The 22,500-nt window shown below is 42.4% G+C and overlaps 1 protein-coding gene across 1 annotated transcript in view; it reads right to left on the bottom strand.

Moving 5' to 3' along the window:
• ptprn2 (protein tyrosine phosphatase receptor type N2) overlaps positions 1-22,500 on the bottom strand; it is a 241,272-nt gene that overhangs the window by 198,462 nt on the left and 20,310 nt on the right. Inside the window, exon 2 of the mRNA XM_053681691.1 lies at positions 14,342-14,392. Within this exon, the coding sequence (XP_053537666.1) occupies positions 14,342-14,392 (51 nt within the window). The remainder of the gene's footprint in view (positions 1-14,341; positions 14,393-22,500) is intronic.

The following is a 22,500-nucleotide window of genomic DNA, read 5'->3' as shown; positions in this document are numbered from 1 at the left end:
GGATTCGTCCATAATACACAAACCAAAATGCGATGATAATAATAATAAACAAGAATAAGAATAGTCAAAAGGCTAGGCAAGGCTCCAACACGTCAGTAATGTCTATTTCCAAGATTCAAAGTATAATCCAGATGGGTAATTAAGAAACTAGGCAATAATAACAATAATAATAAACTTTCTTTTATAGAGCGCTTTTAAAAGCAGCTTCTAAAAGTGTTGTACACAAAATAAGCAGTACACAGAATGTTTTTTAATTAAAATTAATAAAAATAACAACAACAACAACAATAATAATAAAAGTAGACATCAGTAGTCAAATGCAAGTTTAAAAAAGTAAGTCTTAAGTTCTTAAGTAAGGCAAGGCTCTAACATGTCGGTAATCTCTATTCCAAGATTCAAAAGATAATCCAGATGGGTAAACAAGAAAAAGAACTTACACGAGAGGTAAACAATCGGCAAGGCTTCGCATTGAATATCTGTCAACACGTGCTTCCTATATTATAAATATTATAAAACAATGATAAAGAAGAGTCTCTAAAATTCACTCTGGCAGCATGGTGATGAACTGTCCCGGATGTTCTCCTTGCATCCATGTTGGTTTCCTGAAAGTTCTCCGGTTTCCTCCCATCTATCAGAAACCTGCTGGACTGGGGACGCTAACTTGCCCCTAGGTGTGTCTGAGCGTATAAATATGTGTGTGCATGGTTATCTGCAATGGACTGACTTCCCATACAGGCTGTATTCCTGCCTCACACCCGGTGTTTCTGGCATAGAGTCCGGTTCCACCACCGCCCTGCCTAGGATATAGCACGTACAGAAGACGAATTTCTAACTATTTCTTCAGTTCAATGTTAAACCTTCAAAAATGGTTTAAAAAGTCATCCATCAAAAGGTTTCTTAAGGAACCGAAAGAAATATGGCACTTTTATTTTTTCTTCTTGTAACCGGAGCTGCATAGGAGCTCCCGGTAATATAAAAGAATTACGCTAGCAATAATCCCTCACACTGCTGACACTGATCAGAATAATCTGTCTCGGTTACAGCTCTCACATCATCTCATCTCTGTAGATATGTGCGGCTCTGTTAATGTGATCCGGCACCAGGAGAAATATCCAGTGTGATTCGTGCTGTAATATTATTTCTGTCCGTTCAAGGATTAAGAGACGGAGTGGCATTGTGGGAGGAGAAGAAGACAAAGAAGAGGAAGAATAGGTTGCTGACAAGATGCTCTGACTTTAATTAAAAGGCATTTTAATATCTATCTTAAAGCATACAAGAGACTGAGATATACACAGAGGAAGTGCCAATCAATAATTAATGAATAGCTGAATAAATTAATTCACTCACTCATGTGCTTGTTCTTCATTATTGCCTTGAATAGCATCTCGTGTTACTTAGATCTTAGCCTGTGCTTCTACTTTACATGTGCCTGTCATGTAATGTAGGCGCAGGACAGAGGCAAGTGCAGGTATGGTAGTTTAATCAAACAATTAGAAGTGCAAAGGATCAGGCAGAAATCAAAGTACAAGGCAGGCTAGGGTCAAACAATCAGGCAAACATGCTAAACTAGGCAGGGCAGAGAATCGAGGTCAACAGAGTAAACAAAGTCAATAACCAGAAAGTCAACCACGATACGAGACTTGGAAGTACAACAGAGACTAAGCAACTGAGCATAATACTTTGCAAAGTCATTGTGTAGAACCAGTCTCTTTATAATGTGGTTGTGAGTGCTGTGAATTGGATGCAGGTGTGCGTGATTAGAATGAATTTGAGTGTTCTAGGAATTGCAGTCCATGGCGGCCATATTTGTAGGCCTCAGTGCAGGATGGTAAATATAGTCACTGGTTTGCAGTGAGATGACAGAATCCCGCCAAGGGCGCTTCTTCCGAAAGGCCAAAGAAGAACAGGCTTGGGAAGTTGTGTCATCAGCTTTAGACGGGAGCTTGACTTGGCGTCCTCAGCAGAGCATGGTGGCGGAGCATCATCCTCAGCCACGCAGAGAGGCTGAGTGTCGTTCTTCACGGACTCTGCAGGCTGAACTTGGTTGGCTGTGTCAACAGACTCAGGCCTGAGCCGAACTTGGCTGGTTATGTCAGCAGACTCGGGCGTGAGCAGAACTTGGTTGTCCGTGTCAGCAGATTCGGGCGTGATCAGAACATGGTTGTCTGTGTCAGCAGACTCGGGCATGATCAGAACTTGCTTGTCCGTGTCAGCAGCCTCGGGCGTGAGCAGATCTTGGTTGGTCATGACGTCGGCATCAGGTGTGAGCAGGACCTGGTTGGTCGTGACGTCCACTTCAGGCGTGAGCAGGACCTGGTTGGTCGTGATGTCGGCATCAGGCGTGAGCAGGACCTGGTTGGTCGTGACGTCGGTTTCGGGCATGGTCATGTCAACAGACTCAGACTGGAAGTTCACATCATCGATCAGACTGGAACTTGACGTGGAAGGTCACCTCGTCGATCTCAGACTGGAACTTGGTGTGGAAGGTCACCTCATCGACCTCAGACATGAACTTGGCTTGGGAGGCCATCTCTTCGACTTCGGACATGAACATGGCTTGGGAGGCCATCTCTTCGACCTCGGACATGAACTTGGCTTGGGAGGCCGTTTCTTCGAAGTTGGACGGGAACCATGCTTGAGAGGTCTTCTCTTCAACCTCGGACGGCAACCATGCTTGAGAGGTCTTCTCTTGGACCTCGGACGGGAACTTGTCTTGAGAGGCCGTCTCGTCGACCTTGGACGGGAACTTGTCTTGAGAGGCCGTCTCTTCGACCTCGGAAGGGAACATGTCTTGAGAGGCCATTTCTTCGACCTCGGATGGGAACATGTCTTGAGAGGCCGTCTCTTCGACCTCAGACGGGAACTTGTCTTGAGAGGCCGTCTCTTCGACCTTGGATGGGAACTTGTCTTGAGAGGCCGTCTCTTCGACCTCGGACATGAACTTGGCTTGGGATACAGTCTGTTCGACCTAGGACAGGAACTTGACTTGGGAGGCCATCTCTTCAACCTGGGAAAGAAACTTGGCTTGGGAGGCCATCTCTTTGACCTGGGAAAGAAACTTGGCTTGGGAGGTTTTTTCTTCAACCTCGGACGGGAACTTGGCTTGAGAGGCCGTCTCTTCGACCTCGGACAGGAATGTGGCTTGGGAGGTCGCCTCGTCGACCTCGGACAGGAACTTGGCTTGGGAGATCGCCTCATCAATCTCAGGCTGTAGCTGGATCAGAGGTCGCCACATTGACCTCCGGCAGGGGCTCTGCAATGGAGATCACCTTGTGGGTCTCATGCTGGAGCTCTGGAGATCAGGTCACCACGTTGACCTCTGGCAGGAGCTCGGCAGGTGAGACCACCTCGTGGGTCTCATGCTGGAGCTCGGCAGGTGAGACCACCTTGTGGCTCTCAGGTTGGAGCTCTGGAGATGAGGTCGCCACGTTGACCTCCAGCTGGAGCTCTGCAGGTGCTCTCTTGTGGAGCCGATTGTGAGCAAGCCAGCTGCTCTTAAAACATCCCTGACAGCAGAAATATGATCCATGGATCCCAAGTTTCCTGCATGTGGGACAAGCGGAGCTGTGTAGGCTGCCCTGTCGATCCACTCATAGAAAATGTGGAATTACAGATCAGGCTTGCTCATCACACTGACTCCCTCAAATATTGATCCAGGTTGTAGCTCTGCCCTGGACACCCAAACTCCTTCATGAACAGTTCCACAAACTGAGTTGCATTGTTGAGGGCACTTAAACCTGTACTGGCCAGATGCTCCACCCATTCACGGGCCGGGCTATAAAGCTGGGACACAATGAGCCCAAGCCACTCCCTCTTGTCTGGTTTGAGGTTCATCAGGCTCGAAAAGTACATTTCGCAGTGGAACATGAACTGCCTCAGGTAGTCACACAATCCATAATTCGGATCTGGGAGGTCTACGGCAGTACATTGGGGAAACTGGACTGACATGAAGTGTGGCCAGACATCACCATGTACTCTGGCATGACACTCTCCTGCTGCTTACATGTTGAGGCGAAGTATTCTGTCACGTAATGTAGGCGCGGGACAGAAGCAAGTGCAGGAATGGTAGTTTAATCAAACGATAAGAAGTCCAAAGGATCGGGCAGAAATAAAAGTACAAGGCAGGCTAGGGTCAAACAATCAGGCAAACAGGCTAAACTAGGCAGGGCAGAGAATCGAGGTCAACAGGGTCAATAACCAGTAAACGAAGTCAATAACCAGAAAAGCAAACATGATATGAGGCTTGGAAATATGACCGAGACGAAGCAACTGAGCGTAATACTTCGCAAAGTCATTGTGTACAACCAGTCTCTTTATACTGTAGTTGTGAGTGCTGTGAATTGGATGCAGGCGTGCGATAAGAATTCATGTGGGTGTTCTGGGAATTGCAGTCCATGGCGGCCATGTTTGTAGGCCGCAGTGCAGGATGGGAAATGTAGTCACTGGTTTGCAGTGAGATGACAGAGTCATCTGTCCTGCCATTAGCCACACCCTTAGCTGCTCATTAGCTTTGACTCTACTTCCTGTTTCACTCTCATTCCTGTTCATTTTAGTTGATCACCTGATCTCATGTAAAACGCTTACAAGGCTGAGTTGTTGAACACGAATAAAATCGTAACACGAAGCTGCAAACACTACCGTTAACTCTTGTAACTTTTAATATGACAATATTCATGCAAATCGCTTGACCATACAGTGTTCATGAATATCCTAGCATTTCATTCATATCCCTTTCGAGCATGATAACCAAGCGGCTCATTCTTTGCACTTTTATTGCTTCCTCTACGGCTCTTTTCATTATCGTTATATATTATTGCTATCATTACAGCGTCTTATTGCGTGTAATATTATTCACTAGAATATTATCACAGTGATTAGTGGTTGCTGAGTGAGAGAAGAAGAAGAAAAAAAAAAACAATTACAGAAATGTTCCAGCTGTCTCAACTGCTCGGTTCTACACTGCTTATTTTCATCCGAGACAAGTCAGACGTTTCTGTAATTGGTTTTTCAGATGATAACCACACCGGTGTAGAGAGGGAGCATTTCTGAGAATGATAACGATCTAGACACAGACATGATGCGCAATAAAAATTCTGTCCATCGACCATCATTTCGGTGTTTATCTCTGACACCACCGGACCGGACAGAGCGAGTAAGCAGAGCTCTCAGTGGTGTCGTCACCCTCATCGTCAACAGGACACGCCCTCGGTCTGACTTCACTCGGAGGCTCATCGAGGACGAGTCAACGTTTACAAAGTGTTGCAGCATGAGACGGAGCAGTGACGCTCTCGAACCCTCTTGAACTCATCTCTAACTTCTATTACAGTGACAGGGACTAGACGAACATTTTAACTACTGTTGTGGGTAAGAACTGGCAAATGACCAAATTGTGGAGAAAAACTGAGACACAAGAGCGAGACCATGTAACTATGCGAATCTGCGCGGACTGACTGTGCAAATAACCCTAGATAGCCCATTATCATTCTCAGATGTTCTTGGAAAAGCTTGTTAAAGAATCCTGTATGCACACTGAGCCATTAAATTAGCTCCGGTGCTTGAGGGCCACAGGGATTATTTTTTTTTAACTATGGACACGTAGGCTATTCAAATCAGGAACGAACTTCATTAAAAAGTTGAATAAGAAGAAAAAGAGCTCTGTAAGCATCTTTATAAAAAAAGTCTGAGTGTAACACCGGGAACAGTTTATATTAAACTATTTCTCAAATTACTCTGGCATTCTTCAGCAACGTAAGTCCAAGAACAATGTGTTACATTTTGCACTACATCACGTAGCTGATTATCCACGCATGTAAAAAGAATACTGAAATTTACAGTCGGATTTCTTTATAGCAAGATTACATCATGTGACTGGTATTCTTCTAACCTGATGTCTTAGTTATTTAAGATCAGACTCCTCTACATGAGTAAAAACAGTGTTTTGCGTCACTGAAAATGAAGCTTCCTGAAAATGTCGAGAAATTTTGGAGGGATGCTCATGGATGTTCCCATTCTCACCTTGCCACAATCTTAGTTGAGTAAGCCTGGCTCACACTTACACCCTCGTCAGTATCATCTCTCAAACCTGTGTCAGCATTGCAGTCACTTCTTACTCTTGTTTAATTTATCGGCTACGTTATGCTACATTAGTTTTGCAGAGTGGCTATAACATGGCTAATTCCTGAATTCTGGAGTATTCCTGTAATGATGGCCCATGTTGGACCCTTGTTGGGTACCAAGTGCACTCTCCACCATCTTGGATAAAGTACGAACAGGGACGAAACTGAGGGTATGCAGAGAGTGCCGCCTCTGGGACCACTAGACCAGTCAGAAAAGAACCTGCTGAAGTCATGGAGTGAAGTTTCCTCTCAGTATAATGGGGTTTAAACTATTTAAGTATTAAATAACTCACAGTAGAATTGTATGAACTCGTAATCTTGTAATCCTTCTCATCAACTACAATGACAAAACACCATGAAATTAACTATTCAAATGGAAAACTAACCGTCCATCATTTCAACACTGGCACTGTGATTAAGGTGATGATAGAACATAGGGTACTTCACTACTGCCACCTCTGTTTTCAAGTGTTGCTCTTTCTTTCTTGCTTTGCAGCCGTGCGGAACGGTCCTTAATGAGACGAGAGATTCGTGTGAAACGGTCAGGTCAATAGTGCACAGACGGTCCATAAAGCCTGATAGAGCTTCAATAAAGTGGAAGGAAATGACTTGTGTATGACCGACACTTCCATTCAGCGGTGAACTGATGCACGGTCCTGTCCTCTTTCAGTCGCCTGGAAGCAAAACTTACTCCGGTCCTTCGTTACGTGTTCATAAGAAGGGCATGAATCTACTGTAAATCAACACTGAAGGGCTTCTGAGAGCATTCTATCAAAGCACTTGAAGTGAAAGTAGAGGTTTCACGTAATTCGACTTTATCCTTACGTGAAAGAAAAAAGAATAATTATTATTACAAGTCAACTGTTTCAGGATATGTACCGAATCCAGTAAAAAGCGCATTAATAAAGCTTTAGACTATCGATTCTAATCCAGATTATTTGGCCGGCATATGGGCTAAATCATACACATGTTGCGTCTATATAAAGTAGCTCATCTATTGTAAAAGGTAATGTAACAGGTTGATGCTGTAGATAAGTATCTTCCTTGCTTTCTAATGATTTAACAGCACTAACACATAAAAGCTTAAAATCCCCATAGTGTCATTTTCAAGGTAGGAAATCATCAGCACCAAAGCTGTGGGCACATTTCATCAACACATACAGTGCCCTCCACTAATATTGGCATGCTTTGTAAATATGAGCAAAGAATGCTGTAAAAATTGTCTTTACTGTTTAACCTTTTGATCTTTAAAAAAAAATCACAAAAATGCTCTGCTCTCATGGATATCAAAAATTACAAATAAAGCACAGGTTTATCAGAAAAATATCTTTGTGAAATATAGGTGTGCAACAATTATTGTCACCCTTTTAGTCAATACTTTGTGCTAGCTCCCTTTGCCGAGATAACAGCTCTGAGTCTTCTTCTATAACGCTGATGAGGTTGGAGAATACATGGCGAGGGATCTGAGAGCGTTCCTCCATACTGAATCTCTCCAGATCCTTCACATTTCGAGGTCCACGCTGGTGGAGTCTCCTCTTCAGTTCACCCCACAGGTTCTCTATGGGGTTCGGGTCAGGGGACTGGGATGGTCATGGCAGGACCTTGATTTTGTGGTCAGTAAACCATTTTCTGTGGTGATTTTGATGATGTTTTGGATCATCGTCCTGCTGGAAGATCCAAATTTTCATCCCATTTGAATCTTTCTGTCAGAGGCAGTCAGGTTTTCATTTAATATCTGTTGATATTTGATAGAGTCCATGATGCCATGTATCCTAACAAAATGTCCAGGTCCTCTGGTAGAAAAACAGCCCCAAAACATTAAAGATCCACCTCCATATTTAACCGTGGGCATGAGGTACTTTTCCATATGGCTACCTTCCAGTAGTGTCGGCAAACTGAAGACGCTTGAGATTGTTTTTGGATGAGAGTAGAGGCTTTTTTCTTGAAACCCTTCCAAACAACTTGTGGTGATGTCGGTGACTTCGGACTTCCAGGTCGATTCATAACATTTCCAGTGGACTGGAACTTCTTAATTATTGCCCTGATGGTGGAAATGGGTATTTTCAATGCTTGTGCTATTTTCTTATAGCCACTTCCCATTGTGTGAAGCTCAGCAACCTTTTGCTGCACATCACAGCTATATTCCTCGCTCTTACCCATTGTTATGAATGACTAAGGGGATTTGGCCTGTGTGTTACCTCATATTTATAACCCTGTGAAACAGGAAGTCATGGTTGAACAATTTCCTGTTCCTAGTCACCCAGGTGTACTAAAATATGTACTGTAAAATATCACTGGGAATATACTTCAAATATATTTTTCTTATATGAATTTGTAGGGGTGCCAATATTTTACAAAGATATTTTTTTAAATAAATATTTTTTACAATAAAGCCCATTTTTCACAACCTTTGTTGATCATGTTTACCAAGGGTGCTAATGTTAGTGGAGGGCACTGTACACCCAGAAGATATTTTGTGGAACATGTTGCCTCGAGGCTGTATTTTGTCTTTCCAGAGGGACACAAGAGCAGAGCACAAAATTAGACATTCTGTAACTGAACCAGAACAAATAAATGAAAGCTGAAATGTTTAGAAAGAAGCATGATTAGCCTTTGTTCTGCCTTATCACAGCTGGTGATTAAAAGTGACAGCACGGGTGAAGGGATCCGATAGAAAAACATCAATCATCCTCCACTGCACAATTTCAGCAATAAAGCAAAAAACTCTTACACCAAAAACAGCAACAAAAAATATATATATATATATATCCACAAATGTTCTTGAATCTGCACAAATAACAAAGGTACCTCAATTGCCACACATAACCTGCCAGCAAGATTGAACTAAAATACACATAATTCATCGTAACAACATAGTAACGACGGTTAAAGATGACGGTCAGAAATGTAAGTTTTCAGGTTTGTTTTTTTTGTTTGTTTGTTTTTTTTTAATAAACTGCATTAAATTCTGAGTCTGAAGAAATGTGGCAAGAAATATGCATCACTGATGGAATATTTGGGAGGTGACCTTTCTATCATGGGATATTTGTTCTGAATTTTATCAGTTAGCTAAGATAGCTAGCTAGCAGAAACCTCCTGTGGTAAATTCAGCTAGCTAGCGCAACTTTAGTTGGATATAATCGTAACCTCCTTTGGTATATTTCTCAATTGTTAATTACAAATAAACAGTGAAAATTGTTATTATTTTGTCCTCTGGGAAACATAAAAATACATTATGTAGCTTCTGAAGGGCAGTACTAAATGAAAAAAAAAAGATCTTATTATGATTATAACAAAATAATCATCTTGTTCAAAAGTTTACCCCCCACCCCCCACCCCCATGTATCGTGCTACCTTCTTGTGCATCGGTGAACGTGTGCACCTTGTGTAATAGTCGTGTACGAGTCCCTCAGTCATCCTCAGTGTGAAAACATGGATCTCAACATCATATAGCCGCTGATGGAAAGGGCTCAAATATGAAGAAGATGCTGGAAAAGTAAAGAATGCGCAGGACCTGGAGGATTTTTCTGAAGAACAGCGGGCAGTTTAACTGCTCAGGACAAACAAGGGACTCATGATCAACTCTCACAAAACATAAACACAGTCGTGGATCATCCAGGTAACGACACACGGTATTAAGAATCAAGTGTATGTAAACTGTTGAACTGGTTCATTCATGTAAATTCTGTAATTATTGTGACTTGTGGACTATACGTAAACATCTGTTATGTGAAATACATTATTCAGGGCAGAACTAAATAAAAAACAACATGGGATTTTAATGATATCACTGACCTCCTGCAATGAGTTTAGCTAGCTAGTTATTTTGAGGTCATCATTTTTTTCCCAGTGTGTGAAAGTGGGCGCTTGCAGCACTGCACATCTCAAACTTTTCCTTTGTGACTGAAACAGTGGTTGTTGTGTTTTTTTCTGTTTTTTTCATTCTAACTTGGCAGGAACGTTCTTCACATTCTTGACTTGATTTTGACCCTCACTGACACTGCATAAAAACAAGAACATGATTAAAATGCTACAGGATAAAATTACAACATGCTTCGCTTTAGGCTACAATATACTCACACTGGTACACACACACACACACACACTGCATACACACTTGCACACAGAAAATCAATAACCATCTCCCAGACCTGATGGAGCTTTAACTTCTTGGACTGGTGCTTATTGTATCCACAGCCAGCTATCAATACCTGCACACTTCCTGAGAATTAAGCATATTTGATGGCTTGGCATGAGTCCTGTTTGCTTGTCAAACTAGACAAAGAGCCTGGAGATACTGTAGATAAGGTGTTAAAATCTCCTAAATGTGTCTTCAAATATGATGCAGCCGTGTACAAAAATGAGCACCAGGACATTGAGATCAATCCGGTATTGGATAGGAGAGCCAGCAGAGGTGTAGCTACAGGACCCCATTGCTTGGGACCCTGAGGTTTGAGTCGGTCTTCTGAAGGTCCATGAAAATGTCCAATCTCAAAGTGCAGAATTCCCCCAAAAGCTCTGATGGGTAATGTACAATGCAATACCAGGAAGCCCTCTGAACCCCCATCCCGCTAGCTTGTGGGATTTCCGCACGTTTATTTCGAATTGTTGCACTTTTCCTTTCATTTCAAATGAAGAGAATTGAACTGTCTGGAAACCAGAAGAGAAAGAGGAAGTTGAACATAGAACTGTGGAAAGTGAACTGTTAAAAGTGTGGTGATGAGGTAGTTTATTAGTAACATTAGCACTGACAATAGTAACTGAAAACAAAACATTGCACCTCGTTCGCAGGAGCATTTTCACAATTAATGTGGTGTTCATGAAAATCCTGTTAGTTGGGAGGGAAAAAAAATCGTTCGTATCCTACAACTCACTCCTTTACACACCAACGTGAACCTCGAGAGCCTCAGAGCGGATAATTGTCGATGACGTCTGCGATTTTTTATACGGATCATTCTATCAAGTTTAAATCACGCCAACTTAATGACTGCCATGTGAAACTCGGTCCGTATTAATGACTTGAAAACAAAGCGATCTAAACACATCTGCAGATTAAGATGACCAGCTGTTCAAAGGACAAAAGTAATGGCACCTAGTAAAAGGACGAAGTGTTCGTGTGTTTATGGTTTATAGTTGCTGAGCTGCGTTACTGGACGATTTAGCACACGACACTCTTAGGAGGTGGTCTTTTTACTATTTAGTCTTTCAGCTCTTTACCTTTTATGGAGCTTTGTGGGTGTGGTTAAATGTAAATCAGCTGTGCCGTGAACGTGCTTGGTAATTTACGGGTGATTGGCGTTTATCAACACGAGGATGAAAATGATCAGCAAAGCTTTTAGAAATCTGATGGATGTTTTGCGGTCAGCTTGTGAGAAACATTTAAAAACGGGTTTACTAAAAGATTAATAAGCGAAGCTCAATGTTATTTAAATGAAAAAAAAAAAAATGGCCATGCTGTACGTGTCGCTCAGACTAGAGTCGGCTATGTCTTGACTGTCTTGCTCTATAAACATTCATCATTAATAGCAGATTTGTTGCTATGACTCTATATTTCTTCAAAACCATGCATATCTCGGCTCACTCTTCATCCTGCTCTCTGCTAACTTTAACACCAGAGTATCTCAGTGTATTTTACACCCACACACTCTGTAAGGCTATTGATCTTCGCCGGTCCTCAAGCAGCACAGGAAGCGTGGTTAAATCAGCGCGACGTCCAACACCAGCAAGTCTGATTAAAGCAGATGGTAACAAAACACTCTAAACTAGATTTCTCACAGTCTGGACCCCAGGCTTTGATTTACAGCCTCTGGGTAATACTTCAGTAGTGATGTCATCTCAATAGATATTTTTAAAATGACCACAACTGCTCCTTTGATCATTTTGATCGTTGTATTCATGTTAAAAGATCGACACTAAGTGAAGTTGGACATAATGATAACCAATAAATCTTCTTAGCACCAGTGTCCCAAGTACAGTATTTGCTCAAAAGTAACATTTCTTGATTTCCAATGTCATTTTTATTTTATGTTACCTTAAGAACCACTATTAATTGATCATTAATCGCACATTAGCAATGTTAGCCAGGTAACTGGTGTAACTAGTGCCATGTTCTTAGACTAAAATGTTTCCTGCTTCCTGTGAACTTGCAGATGATCCGACTTTGCATAACTTTTATATAGGCTCAACGGCCACTTTATTAAGAATACCATGTGTAAAAGCAAGCAGATACAGGTGAAGCGCTTCATTTAATGTTCGCGTTAGGAACTGCTGATCTCCTGCAATATTGACACTCAGCAGTCTCTAGAGTTTACACAGAATGTTGGGATGAACAAAAAAGATCCAGTGAGTCGCAGTCCTGTGGGCGGAAACGCCTGGCTCGGGCTGACAGAAGCCTACTGTAACTGAAATAAGCACTCTTTACAACCCTGGTGAGCAGAAACGCATCGCAGAACGCACGTCAAACCTTGAGGCAGATGACCGTATCAGGTTCTGCTCCTTTCCGCCAAGAGCAGGAATCTGTGGCTACAGTGGGCACTGGCTCACCGAAACATTGGAGGAAGACCAGGCGAGGTCTTTTGGATATATTTATTCATCCCACATCTAATAAATAAATAAAATAATGAAATAATGAAATAAATAAGCAGCAGTCAGAAAGATGGATGGGCCTGGCAATTAGCAGCTAATCTCATCCAGCCTCCCTCTGTGCTGTTTCTGTTGTATTATCTATTCACTAAACAAAGCCTTACATTGGCAGGAAGCCCAACTGGAGCACCTCTGAGACCGAGGAAACACGTCATTCTTATTCACTCTTAAAACAACTGATAAAGCGCAGCGCAAAGGCAGGGATGAGGAGAAAAGAAGTCTTCCAACTCCCCGAGCGTGTGTCTGCATATTATTTCTCTGTTGAATGAACTCCCGGAGCACTCGGGCCTCCACTCCTCACTGCACTCCTTTAATTAAGCTAAACGATTTGCCGTGCCTCTTATTGTTTTTTTCTTCTATTTCTCCTCGTGGCGTAAATCACCTCAGCACTGCAGCAGAACGCTGGGGAAATCAGGGAGCACGACTCTGTTATAAGAAACCACACAGAAATGATCAATTAACTGCCAGAGAGCCACTCACTCACGGACAAACACGAGAGAACGAGCTAAAAACACCAAGTCAACTAACTGCTTCTAAATTCAAAATCAATAGGTGAGTAGGTGAAAGTGAAGGAGGCGTGGCCTCTGTGTATCTATCTCAGTGAAGGAGGCGTGGCCTCTGTGTATCTATCTCAGTGAAGGAGGCGTGGCCTCTGTGTGTCAGTCTCAGTGAAGGAGGCGTGGCCTCTGTGTGTGTTAGTCTCAGTGAAGGAGGCGTGGCCTCTGTGTGTCAGTCTCAGTGAAGGAGGCGTGGCCTCTGTGTGTGTGTCAGTCTCAGTGAAGGAGGCGTGGCCTCTGTGTGTCAGTCTCAGTGAAGGACACGTGGCCTCTGTGTGTGTTAGTCTCAGTGAAGGAGGCGTGGCCTTTATGTGTTAGTCTCAGTGAAGGAGGCGTGGCCTCTGTGTGTGTGTCAGTCTCAGTGAAAGAGGCGTGGCTTCTGTGCTTGAAAATAATCAACTGGTGGTGTGGTGTGATGAGTTATTTCTTCGAAAGTTGAATAGTTTCATATAACAGCACATCCCCAAGTGTTTTATTCCTCTTATACCACAGGAACTTGCCAACAGTTTGAAAAATAATAATAATTAAAAAATTAACATCACATCATACTTTTATCCATTTATAATTACTTTTAATGTTTTGGAACATTGGTGAAACAAGTTAGTTGCTGTTCTCACTTACATTCGCAGCTATAACAGTCGCTCCCTTACCTTGTTCTCTCTTTTGAAATGAACATGAATAAAACATGACAGCTTGTCATATTTGAGAGGAAGCACAAAGCATAAACTCCTCTGTCCTGAAGATGTCAGAAAACTTAAAGTTACAGCTTTACCTCTGACACTGGAGACTCATTCCTTACATGTTAAGTTACAGAAAACGTCACTATATCAAAATTACACACAACGTACCACTCCCTGTGAATCAGCTGCTACTGTAGAGACGATAACATATTGCATTAATATAAAGCTGTGGTTTGCAGCTGCACTACTGTATGAGCTGATGATATAGAAAATTAATCAACACCTGACCAAACACAATCCAGAATTCAACAGCGCTTTCGTTAGAAAGATAGAAATTTGAACTTACCATTAACGCAAACTTCATGTGGCTCACATAGATCATCTTCAAAGAGACAGCCTGAAAGCAAACACACACACACACACACACACACACACACACACACACACACACACACACAAACATACAGTCATTACAGAGAGAAAGAAAACACAGCAGTGTTTATACCAAGCTGACAAACTGAAGTGCAGTAAATGTCAGAGTTTGCGCACGTTAATGAGACGTGAGCTTTTATTCATTACTGAAATATTCTAAAAGAATTCAGAGCTAAACTCAGCTGTGTAATTCAGATCTTAAACTCACCCTTTACACAATCCGTACACATCTTTATAGTGTCTGCAGTGAGAGAAACAGACTGAGCCTAAAGCAAGGTCACAGGTTTACTCAGCTCTGTTCTCCCTCCAAACATCTACCAAAGCTGTTCACCAATATTTTATTTAAAACTGAGAAAAATAATGTTTACGCTGTCTTAGAAAGTTCGTGATGTTTAGGTCTGAGGAAGATGAGCTGCTCTTCCTGCAGCAGGCCGGAAGCTAATTTGTTCTGAACTACACTGAGTGAAGACTTGAGTGAAACCAGAAGCAAAAATCTGCTAAATCTAACTCCAACCTTCATCAGTGTGCTGTAGAGTGACAGTTATCCATAAAGTGTTTTTTGTAATAAAGTGTACATACTGTGCACATGGTAATACACTGTACTAACTGTACATACTGTATTAACTGTAAGAAACTGTACATACTGTATTAACTGGAGGAAACTGTATTGTGCATACTGTACTATCTGTAAGAAACTGTATACTGTACTAACCATAAGATACTGTACCAACTGTAAGAAACTGTACATATGGTAAGAAACTGTAGATACTGTATATACTGTACTAATTGTTAGAAACTGTACATACTGTACTAACTGTAAGAAACTGTATACTGTACTAAGAAACTGTACATGCTATACATACTGTACATACTGTAAGAAACTGTACTAACTGTAAGAAACTGTATACTGTACTAAGAAACTGTACATACTATACATACTGTATATACTGTAAGAAACTGTACATACTGTAAGAAACTGTACATACTGTACATACTGTAAGAAACTGTGTACACTGTACATATTGTACATACTGTAAGAAACTACATACTGTAAGAAACTGTACATACTGTACTAACTGTTAGAAACTGTACATACTGTACATACTGTACCAACTGTAAGAAACTACATACTGTACTAACTGTAAGAACCTGTACGTACTGTACATACTGTACTAACTGTAAGAAACTACATACTGTAAGAAACTGTACATACTGTAATAAACTGTACTAACTGTGTTACGGCCCAGTCTAGGTTAGGCCACACAGAGTAACCAGCTCAGGATTCAATGGAATTTGACCTTTAAATAAGGGAAGCCAGGAATAACACAAACAAGATTGTTCAAAAAGGTTGTGGTATATTGTAAAACACAGAATTATATACATATAACTGTACAAGGAACCAAACCAGGTGTAACTTCAGGGTGGGTCAAGGCCAAAATAATAAACAAAAGAATTCTATTATTAGGTAGCTAGCTTACCTAGAAGGAAAATAACAAAGAAAATACAAATACTTCCCTAACTACCTAAGCCAAAAACAGAGACAAAAGGACCCTCTCCGAAAAGAAATGGCAGCCCCACCCCTACTGCCGGTGAACCAAGTGAACATATATTCAATGGTGAATTGAATGCACATAAACAGATACAGGGACAACCTAACTCGAAGTCAAAAACTAGGCAAGAGTCAAAACCTGAACAGCAGTTAGAATACTGAATTTGATATCACAAGGGCGAGCAACACAAACCAAACACTCTCCTAACAACAAATCACACATAACCACCTCAAACATCCCACACCATTCTCACTCCTCTTCCTCTTTAAATATCAATATCAAATATCAATCAGTGATGTCATCCTGGGAGACGGGAGCAAGGCAGGCTAGGGCAGGCTGGAAACTCAGGGAGGGAGTTCGACCTGCACACAAAATATGGCACAGCACACAAAAAAACTTCCCATCCCAAAGATAGCAGGTTGTAACAACTGTAAGAAACTGTACATACTGTACTAATTGTAATAAATTATACATATTAACATATTGTACATACTTAAGCTGACACCCTTAAGAAAAGACGGGTCCACATCATGTACATCCAAGAGACAAAATGGAAAGGAAAGGAAAAATTAGAGATGCACACAAGATGATCTATTACGGCACAAGCTCGGAAAAGACTGCAGTGGCAGTCATGGTCATTCATCAAAACAACCACAAGAAGATTACCAATGTCATCAGACTGTGAGACTGGCTCATTTCCATCAAGATTGACTAGGAATCAACCACCGCTCAAGTCATGTCCTGGTATACAGGTATACTGCAAGCTGGGTATACCGACAATGAGAAGAACACATTCTGGGATAGCCTTGACACACATCTACGGCTGATTGCAGAGGTAACTGTGGGAAGAATAAATTCAGACAAAGATTCACAGACAAGCAAATGCGCTGGTGGAATAAAGAAGTACAGCAGGCGATCAAGGAGAAGAAGCTAGGACTCAAGATCTGGAGGAGCACACATCTCAGTGTCAACCAAGAATGATTGCCGCCCCCTGTCCACCTCTGGACATGCACCATCAATAACAATCCTGGAAGTAAAGAAGGCTGTTGAGAAGATGAAAAATGGGAAGGCAACTAGCCCCGATGACATATCAGTCAATACCTGGAAGATGTTTGGGGAATGTGGAGCAGCATTTCTAACCACACTATTCAACCACATCATAGCCGAGAACACACCACCCCAAACTTGGACAACAAGCATGACCATGCTGATCTTGAAAGGCAAGGGGGATGTCAGCGAGTGTACCAACCACTGGCCAATCCAGCAATTATGTCACAGGATGAAGATATCTTAAAGCGTGCTGGACCGGCACCTCCAAAGCATCATCACCCTAATGCCCAACCAGTGTGGCCAAGTCAAGGGACATGGAACCACCAATGCCATCCATGCTGCCTGGTTGCTGATGGAGAAGCGCCAGGAGAAGAAGCAGACTTTACCACAATGTTGCAAGCGCAGTTCAATGCCTAACCGGATTTTCGCCACCCATCGACATCATGGTCAGTGTCCACCAGGGCTCAGTCCTTTCACTTGTGCTGTTCATCCTTTGCATGGACACACAAATGGCTGACCTGCAAATGCCTCATTCCTCAACACATCTCTATGCCGACGACACTGTGCTTGCAAACGCAGATCACACAGCCCTTCAACAACAAATGCAGAAATGGAAGAATCGACTAGGCGAGAACGGTATAAAAAGTAACATCACGGAATATCTACAATGCGGCCCGCAAACTGATGGCACCATACACATTGATGAACAGGGGCTGAACAAGACCACCCAATTCAAATACCTTGGGTCCCTCGTCACCTCAGAGGGCAACACCCAGCTGGATGCCCAACTCACTGGAGTTGTTCACTGAGGTGGATGCCAATCCACCTCAAGGGCAAGTTTTACAAAATGGTCATTCACTCGGTGGAGCTGTACAGAGGAGAATGCAGGCCAGCAATGACAAAACACAAGCAGGCGCTCCACGTCATGGAAATGAAGATGTTGCGATGGTTGCTTGCAATCTCATGGCTCGATCGCTCAAGAACAATGATGTAAGGAAGACAATAGGAGTGGTGCCCATTGCATGAAGATGCATGAAGGACGACTGCGGTGGTTCGGTTCATATTATGCATAGCGATGAAAATTTAATTGCCAAGACTGCTCTCCGATTCCACCCTGGAGGACACCGACCATGTGGGAGACCCAAAAAGCGCTGGATGGACCGCATCAGAGAAGATAAGAAAGTGGCGAACGTTGCTACCGATGGCGCCCTTGACCGAAATAAGTGGAGAACTTTCATACTGTACATACAGCAATATTCTGTACATACTGTACTAACTGCACTTACTGTACACACTGAAGGAGTTCTGCTAATAAACAGGGCTGAATGTGAGAAAGGGTGAAACTCAGGTAGAAACAAACAAACTGATGGATGCATCAATGGATGAGTAGCAGAATGAGTAAATGGATGAGTAAATAAATAAAGTAGATGAACTGGTGGATGAATGAAGGAATGAGTGAAGAGACTTGATGGATAAATTAACAGATGGATGGATGGATGAATAGATAGGTAAGCTAAAGAATGAATGGAAGGTTGGATGGATGGATGGCTGAATAAATAGATAGGTAGATTAAAGAATGAATAGATGGATGGATGGATGGATGGATGGATGGATGGATGAATAAATAAATATTTACATTAATAAATGAGTGCGCACGTCGTCATCTCACACAGTTTCTGAGACAGCACAGATGCAGCATGAAAAAAAATATCTCTTCTATTAAATATTCATACATTCTCTAGCACACACACACACACACACACACGCACGCACGCACGCAGGGGACTGGTAAGGGCAGACACATTCACACAAAGCAGTCTCCCTGTCTCACAGAGGAGAGGACAGAGATGAGAGTGAAAGGCTGTGAAGCAGTGTGTGTGTGTGTGTGTGTGTGTGTGTGTGTGTGTGTGTGTGTTTTCAGTTATAAAATACAACAGGGAGAACAAGATGTTCCCAAGAGGACATGAACAAATTAGAACTTCATAACTCTACCAAACCAAACCTACAGGACGTCCTTGGTCACCCTGACACACACACACACACACACACACACACACACAGATGTAATGTATGAGGTTTTCTGGTCAATAGCAGGCGGGAGAAGTAAGGATCAGTGGTGTGATCTGCGTCGGAGGCTGATTATGGAGAAGTGTGATTAAAAGGCGAAAGTGTGTACAGGACGATGCCACCGGAGTGTGTTTGCATCATCGGCTACAGCGCGCGGGAGAGCGGATGCGAGAACGCTGAAATGATTTACTTTAATAACTTATTTAATTAACGCGTTCTTTATCTATTAAACACGCAGGAAACGGGTGCGGGGGTTTAATTAGCGGAGAGCATTCATTAGAGATTCGCTTCAGTCTCGGGCTCTCGCACGTGCACAGACGAGTGTGTTCCCGCGCCGTCGCGTCGCTTTCGACTCGGAATGCTAATTACGGCGCGCGCCGTGATCCGCGCTGATTGGGATCCTGATAAACTCGGAGGCCCGAGCGAGAAGTTCACAAGCAGTCGCACAGCTTTAAAGGAATAACAGACTTAACAATGAGCCGTCAGCGTGACGCAGGCTGTCATCTTAACCCTTTCATACCCAGACTCTGGGTATGAAACATCAGTGAGTGTGGAAAGCAGGAACGCCGCTGCGAGATGAAAGGAACACTACAGCTGTCGTTTTGGTTCGCAGAAAAATGTGAAACAAAATGAATAGCGAGAAGGGAAAATCCTGTAAGAAAACCAATAAATAATGGGGGGTCTACGAGATTTACGAGATAGAGACGAGAGTGTATGTATGCGTGTGTGTGTGTGTATGTGTGTGTGTGCATGTGTGCAGGTGTGGTGTCTGTATGTGTCTATGTGTGTGTGTATGTCTGTGTGTACTTCTGTGTGTATGTATGTGTATGTATGTGTGTATATGTATGTGTGTGTTTGTGTGTGTGTGCTTGTGTGTGTCTGTGTGCGTGTATGTGTGTGTATGTGTGTGTGTGCTTGTGTGTGTCTGTGTGCGTGTATGTGTGTGTATGTGTGTGTGTGCTTGTGTGTGTCTGTGTGCGTGTATGTGTGTGTATGTGTGTGTGTGCTTGTGTGTGTCTGTGTGCGTGTATGTGTGTGCATGTGTGTGTGTACTTCTGTGTGTATGTATGTGTTTGTATGTGTGTATTTATGTGTATTTGTGTGTGTATGTGTGTGTCTGTATGTGTGTGTGTGTGTATGTGTGTGTCTGTATGTGTGTGTGTGTGTGTATGTGCGTGTGTGTGTATGTGTGTGAGAATGTGTGTGTATGTATGTGTTTGTATGTGTGTATTTATGTGTATTTGTGTGTGTATGTGTGTGTCTGTATGTGTGTGTGTGTGTATGTGTGTGAGAATGTGCGTGTATGTATGTGTGTGCATGTGTTTATGTGTATGTGTGTGTTTATGTGTATGTGTGTGTTTATGTGTGTGTACATATGTGTGTGTGTGTGTGTATGTGTATGTGTGTATGTGTGTGTGTATGTATGTATGTGTGTGTTTGTGTGTGTGTGTGTGTATGTGTGTTTATGTGTATGTGTGTGTGTATGTGTGTGTGTGTGTGTGTGTGTGTGTGTGTGTGTGTGTGTGAGAATGTGCGTGTATGTATGTGTGTGCGTGTGTTTATGTGTATGTGTGTGTTTATGTGTGTGTGTGTGTTTGTGTGTGTGTGTGTGTGTGTGTGTGTGTGAGAATGTGCGTGTATGTATGTGTGTGCGTGTGTTTATGTGTATGTGTGTGTTTATGAGTGTGTGTGTTTGTGTGTGTGTGTGTGTGTGTGTGTGTGTGTGTGTGTGTGTGTGTGTATTCACAAAGGCTGGTGAATTTTCACATATGGGAAAACATGTCTGACCTGAAGGAAAGATAAAAGTGACCTGAATTCAGAGGAAGGCGTTTCTATAGTAACAGCTCATTCACGGGGACTTGCACCGCGGACGCGCCACATAACTTACATCACACTGATTAAAGCGCGTGTGTAATCGCTGATATGGTGACGTTTATTCACCATTCATAACCGTGACCCATGAAAACCCGTGAATGATAAGAAGTGACAGTTGCAACGACTAAATACTGACAAATAACAAACGTCTGTTTTCATCTGATTCCGTTTCACTTTAGTGAACCCCGTTTTTATTTTATTTTCTTCTGCAGTTTGTAGCTCTCGAGAAGTTGAACCGAATTTATTCAGCATGACACTTTGGTTCAATGTTGTGATGTAATGAAATCTTCACGTGGCATTTACACTCAGAGTAAAGCGTTCTGTGTAGAATCTCTTCAAATGTGACCCACATGTCACTGTTTTCATTATGAACCTCTCGAGCTTAGTGTATAGAACAGGAAATGATTACAGTACTCTCTCTCTCACACACACTCACACACACACTCTTTATTTTTAGCAGCGACACTGACAAGCTGAGTGTTTAATCAGGACGTGTGCTAATGTGTTTACTGGTTTCGAGAGCCATTACGCTGTGCGGAGGCTTTTGTTTTTCTGACGGCTGCAACAAACAACGCACTAATAATTTTACCACTGAATGTTAAAGTTAATAAACTGTTTTTATTCTAATGCTTTACATGCTGTTATTGCACGCAAACACACTTCTCAAGTAATCAACATCTAAAGCTCGCTTGTGTTTGGGCTAATTTACAAAATCCTTTTAAGGAACATGTCTAATTTTCCACAAATGTAGCCCTCAGGACATGTGTAAAGTGTTTAGCTTTATACTGGAGCTATGAGGCTAATGTAGCCAACAAGCAGTGGGAGATTAACATTGCTATGGACGAAGAGTTGGAGTTATTTGTGTGTGTGTGTGTGTGTGTGTTCTGTACCTAATGTTATTTTCTGTTACACATCAAAGATAAAATAACGCTCTTTCCCTCGATCATATGTTGTTTTTTTCCAGCACAAGCTCAAGTATAAATTTCACAAATCTTTTAGTCGAATGAACAACAGCCTTAAAAATTTTAATCTAACAAAGTCTGTCTATTCGCATCAGAGATGAAATAAAAACAATGTTGGTGTGCAGGAGTGGCCAGAATTTCTTCAAGAGCAGGTGAAATTGGTCAGAAATCCTTCTGGATTGGTCATAATTCCTTCAGGAGTGGGCAGGATTGGTCAGAATTCCTTTAGGAGTGGGCAGGATAGGTCAGAATTCCCTCAGGAGTGGGCAGGATTGGACAGAATTCCCTCAGGAGTGGGCATGATTGGGCAGAATTGCTTCAGGAGTGGGCAGGATTGTTCAGAATTCCCTCAGGAGTGGGCATGATTGGGCAGTATTCCTTTAGGAGTGGACAGGATTAGTCAGAATGCCCTCAGGAGTGGGCATGATTGGTCAGAATTCCCTCAGGAGTGGGCATGATTGGACAGAATTCCCTCAGAAGTGGACAGGATTGGTCAGAATTCCCTCAGGAGTGGGCAGGATTGGTCAGAATTCCCTCAGGAGTGGGCAGGATTGGACAGAATTCCCTCA

Source organism: Ictalurus punctatus, chromosome 7, assembly GCF_001660625.3.
Source record: "Ictalurus punctatus breed USDA103 chromosome 7, Coco_2.0, whole genome shotgun sequence".
NCBI classification, from domain to species: Eukaryota; Metazoa; Chordata; class Actinopteri; order Siluriformes; family Ictaluridae; genus Ictalurus; species Ictalurus punctatus.
The sequence above is the reverse complement of the archived record's forward strand: the minus strand, read 5'-3'. Positions and strand labels throughout refer to the sequence as shown.